At 52.1% G+C, this 4,798-nt stretch overlaps 1 protein-coding gene across 2 annotated transcripts in view; it reads right to left on the bottom strand.

Annotated features, from left to right (window-relative positions):
• RNF44 (ring finger protein 44) overlaps positions 1 to 528 on the bottom strand; it is an 11,134-nt gene extending 10,606 nt beyond the window's left edge. The window contains exon 1 of one of the 2 annotated variants that reach the window (XM_014539082.1): positions 330 to 528. In XM_014539082.1, coding sequence (XP_014394568.1) covers positions 330 to 335 — 6 coding nt within the window. In that variant the 5' untranslated portion in view covers positions 336 to 528. The remainder of the gene's footprint in view (positions 1 to 329) is intronic. The other variant, XM_005865511.2, reaches the window with a different exon arrangement.
• Positions 529 to 4,798: the final 4,270 nt, after the last annotated feature.

The following is a 4,798-nucleotide window of genomic DNA, read 5'->3' as shown; positions in this document are numbered from 1 at the left end:
CAGCCCCGCCCCAAGCTGCGAGCTCCGCCCCGCTGGGGCCCCGAGAGGCAATCACTCGCCGCGACTAGGCACGTGATGAATGGGCCGCCATCTTGATAAATTAAATAAAAAAATACTCTTCTCGCTCTCACCATCGCTCTTAAAGTGACCGCAGCCATCACAGGCAAGGGGCGGGGCCACCGGGCTAAAGATCAGAGACTCGGAGATGGGCAAGACCAATCAGCTGCAACTCGAACTTGCTATGCAAACTCGCGAGCCAGTCGGGCCTCTGAGGCTGGTTCCCTGTTGGAAAAATGGGTCCCGCCGACAGAACCACGGCCCAGACTTACTGTCATGATTCCCTCCTCGGAGACAGGGCACCATCTGGGACACTGAATTGTAACGGGGCCGATCTTCGACCAGGCTGAGGCGTCCTCTTAGGCCAGTCCAAGTGGTTAGGAAAGCCCTGCAGTCTTGGGCCAGCAACCTCCCCAGATATGACGTCAGCCCCGAGCTACTGCGCTGCGATGACATCATGGTCTGGCTTCCCCGCATCTTTTAAAACTACACGGCGGCTTTAAAAAGCTGGGACGGCCTGCATTTGCCTAACGGACCAATAGCCGGCAACCCATGTAAATAAGTTAGCGCCTGGCCTGCAGGGGGATTGGTCCCGCGCGCGCTGACGTCACAGGGACATTTTTTTAACCGCCCCGCCCCCAGCATGGTCAGGGAAAGGGGCGGGTAACAATTAGAAGCTCAAGCGGCAGTCGTGGGCGCTCCAGCTGCTTCTTGCCTAGGGGCATTGGGAAACAAAGCCCCACTAAGTCTTTAGTTTCCGCCTGTACTCCCAGAAGCTAGCCATGAGACAGAGGGATTACTACAGCCTGCCCATTTTACAGATGGGCAAAGAGGGGCGTACCGACCCCAGGTCACACAGCCAGGGAAGTGTGGCTAAGCAGGTGTATTTGAAACTAAGCCAAAGCCAAGCTTTTCCCTTTGTTTGGATGCCTTCTCCAGGCAGACATACAACGTGGGATATTACCTCCATATTGATTATTTAAGGGGAAAAAATCAGTAATACCTTTAATATCCAAGAGCTGGGAACAGGCCCAATAATGGTGTATGAAAAAGAAGAAAAAAGATAAAAACAACAAAACAAAAAAAGAATGGTGTATGTATATAATCAATAATTGACTCCCCTGTATGGTGCTCCACTGACATTGGGCAACCTCCAAGAAAGCCCTAAGAAATGCCAGAGCAAAATCATAATGTGTGGTGGGCTATGGGGTGGTGGGTGGTGCAGTTCCCTATGCTTCTTTGGTATACTTCATAATCCTAAATTAAAAAATGAAAATTGAAAGCAAGATGCTGAACAGGGTATAATAATATTTATATTTTAAAATTAGTTATATACAATATCTGCAAAATATTTCTGGGAGAATATACAGGAAATTGACAATTGTCCTCAGGGAGAACTGGAAGAGACCACTGGGTCAGGAGGATAGACTTACTTATGCTTTTGTACATGTGCTCTTTTATTTTTTTAAATATTTTTTAAAAATTGATTTTTTGATAGAGGAAGGGAAAGGGAGAGAAACATTGATGTGAGAGCAAAACATCAATCGGCTACCTTCTGCACACCCCCTACTGGGGATCGAGCCAGCAACGTGTCCCATGCAAACTTTCGGTGCATGGGATGTCACCCAACCAACTGAGTGATGCTGGCCAGGGCTACATTTGCTCTCTAAAAAAAACCCTATACAGTATAACCAACAGAAAAGTCTAAAGAAAATTACTGTCAAAGAATATGTTTTTAGACTTTTAAAGCCATAAAGACTTCTGATCCCTTAGAGTCAGAAATCCCCCTTTAGGAAAGGTAGTCAATGGAAAAACCCAGAAGGTTGGGGAACAAACATGTTTATCGAAGTGTTGTTTAGCATTGTGGATGTGCAGCCAGCAACACAATGACTGAAGATGGTACTGTCTGCAGATCTCTAGGCACAGGAGATCAAGTTCATGATGCATTACTACAGAAGATACCTAAAAAGCCAGCTCTCTCCATCACAGTTAACAGTATGCTCTGACTTCCTCAATACACAGCACAACTGTCATCGCATTGTGTCAGGATGGCAGAAAGCTATCTCCTGGGGACTCCCCCTACCCTAGCCCACACTGGGTTGTAAAGGTCCAAGGGAGGGGGTCTGGATTTGACTTTCACCCTGTTTTCCCCAGGGCCATAGGCCAATAACATGTCTCCCTCTAACTTGAAAAACTTTCCTGAGTGTATGCAGAATCACTCTGGAGCTAGTGGGAAAGAGGCTCAATTTTACCAGATTTTCCAGAGAAGCCAGAAATCTGGATTCTCCTATGAAATCCCCTCTCAGGTTCACTGACAAATCTTATGCTTTGGAACCCCATGGTGGGGATGTGGCCACACACCTCTTGCATCCCTCATTCTCATCAGCCCACCCCACACACTTGAAGGCCAGTTCTGCTACTTTCGTCATACACATGAGGAAGGTGGCTTAGGAAATAACTCCCCTTGCCACGGATCCTGGAAGTATGGCCCAGTGGGTTCCAGAAACCATAGGTGGGGGTGGCTCACCCTTGCCCAGGCATCTGCCATGAGGTTCTGTGGAGAAATTTGGGTTCAAGGGTCTCCTGCATGGTCTGGGCAAGTCCAGTTCTGGCCATTGGTTCACTGGTTTTTCCAATGACCTAAGAGCTAGGCACCAGCATTCACTCCATTTTATAGATGAGGAAACTCAGGGGAGAAGGACCATGACTCACCTACCATCATACAACTATCAAGGGGTAAATCTGGGACCACATGCTAATCTCTAAGTAAGCTTCATGCCACTCAAATGCCAACACAGGGTTCCCAAGGGCTGTTCAATAAAAGCACAGAGGTCCTGGGGCAGGAGGAGAGACCCTGGAGGATCAGAGACTAGTGGGTGGCTCCGGATCACAGGGTGAGTAAGCGGCTGAGGGACTCAAATCCTGAGAGCTCCAAGTGCAAAACCCTGGATGCTACATTCCAGCTTCCACCCCAGGCCTCCTCTGCAGGAGATGGGAGGGATTCTACTTGGGCAGGAAGAAAGCAGGGTCATCTGTTCCTGCTGGGGCCATGCACTGCTCCATTGGCCTATCCAAGAGCCTGGATAGCTGGCTGCCACCCCCCTCCTCCCTCAGGGTCAGGAAGTACCCCACTCCTTCCTCCCAAGGCTCCTCAAACCCTCCAAAGAGGCAGACGCAGAACAGAGAGATTAAGGAGCCATCCAGGGACACACAGCACAGTCTGGTAGAGCCAGCTCAGGACAGGTCTGAATACACCACTCTCACATCTGAACCCCAAACTTTGACTCACCTAAAAAAGAAGCACCTTTGTGCAGATGGGGGTGTGTGTGTGTGTGTCTGTAAAGGTGTCACCAGGTTTGGGGCTCAAGTCTGCAGCACTCTTGCCCCATCTTTAAAACCGTGGGTCATTTATTTGGCCTCTCTCTGCCCCAGTCTCCGACTTGTAAAATCAGGACATCGATAACACTAGTGACAGATGACGTTGACTGAGCACTTAGTATGTGCCAACAATGTTGTGCATTTCCTAGAGGATACTGAGGAGGCATTAAACCCAGAACCTCTGAAGCCAGCCTGTGTGGGCTTGGACCCTAAGCTTTGCCTATTAGCTCTATGACCTTGAGGAAGTCACCGCCTCTATGAGGCTCAGTTTGACGAGGTGTAAAATGGGGTGAGAGCACACACCTTAGAGAGCCAATAGCAGCTCTCTCTCACTGTGTGCATCTCTGAGGATACCTGCCTGACTTTCTAGGTCTGGGTCTGCGCTTGGGTGTGAGAGCTTTGTGGGTATGATGCTGGGAGCGGCTCTCCTTTCTGATTTCCTCTTCCCTGAAGCTCTCACCACTGGAAACCCCAGGGCCTGCAGAGGAGGGAGCAGGTACCATCACCACATCATCTAGAGATGCAAACCCGAGGCTACAGGACTGCGGCGCGCAGCAGATCCAGGGAGATTGAGTCCAACCACATTTCTGCCACCCGCCTCCTGCCCACACCGCCCTCCCAACCTCCAGCACCAGCTCGACTTGGGCTTAGTGGCCCTCGGGCAACGGAAGCTGTGTGACCTTGAACAAAGACTCTCTCTGGATCCCCCCCCCCGACATCCTGAAAGCAGTAACGACGGCACTGGGGTGCAGTGTCTGTTCCCCTTTCTGCCACCCGCCTCCTGCCCACACCGCCCTCCCAACCTCCAGCACCAGCTCGACTTGGGCTTAGTGGCCCTCGGGCAACGGAAGCTGTGTGACCTTGAACAAAGACTCTCTCTGGATCCCCCCCCCCGACATCCTGAAAGCAGTAACGACGGCACTGGGGTGCAGTGATCTGTTCCCCAGACTCGCAGCCACTCCAGGGCAGGCCCCAGGACGCTCTGGCTCCCCAGGGGCTGGCACAAGGAGCGCTAGTAAAAGGGAACGGACCCGACGAGGCCAAGGGTTGCAGCTCCCTATCCCAGACTCGGCCCTAGAAGAAGGTTAGGACCAGCCGGGGGTTACAATCGGGGCATGCGCGGGGTGCAGGGCACGCTGGGACATGTAGTTCCCAGGGGCACCCTTGGACCTAGCGGGCGGGTTGCTGAGAGGAGCGGCTCTGGCTCAGGGTCCCGGGACAGGGAGCTTTGGCCCTGCGGATGCAGGCAGAGGCCTCGCTGGAAGTCCTCGCGCTACTCTCCCAGCCCGTTGCCGCCCCCTATCGCTCCGTCCTCGCGGTCCCTGCGGCTGGGGCGCAGGGTCCAGGCTGGGGGTTCCCTGGG

The sequence above is a fragment of the Myotis brandtii genome, unplaced genomic scaffold, assembly GCF_000412655.1.
Source record: "Myotis brandtii unplaced genomic scaffold, ASM41265v1 scaffold208, whole genome shotgun sequence".
Lineage (NCBI taxonomy): Eukaryota > Metazoa > Chordata > Mammalia > Chiroptera > Vespertilionidae > Myotis > Myotis brandtii.
This window is presented reverse-complemented; position numbering and strand designations above follow the sequence as displayed.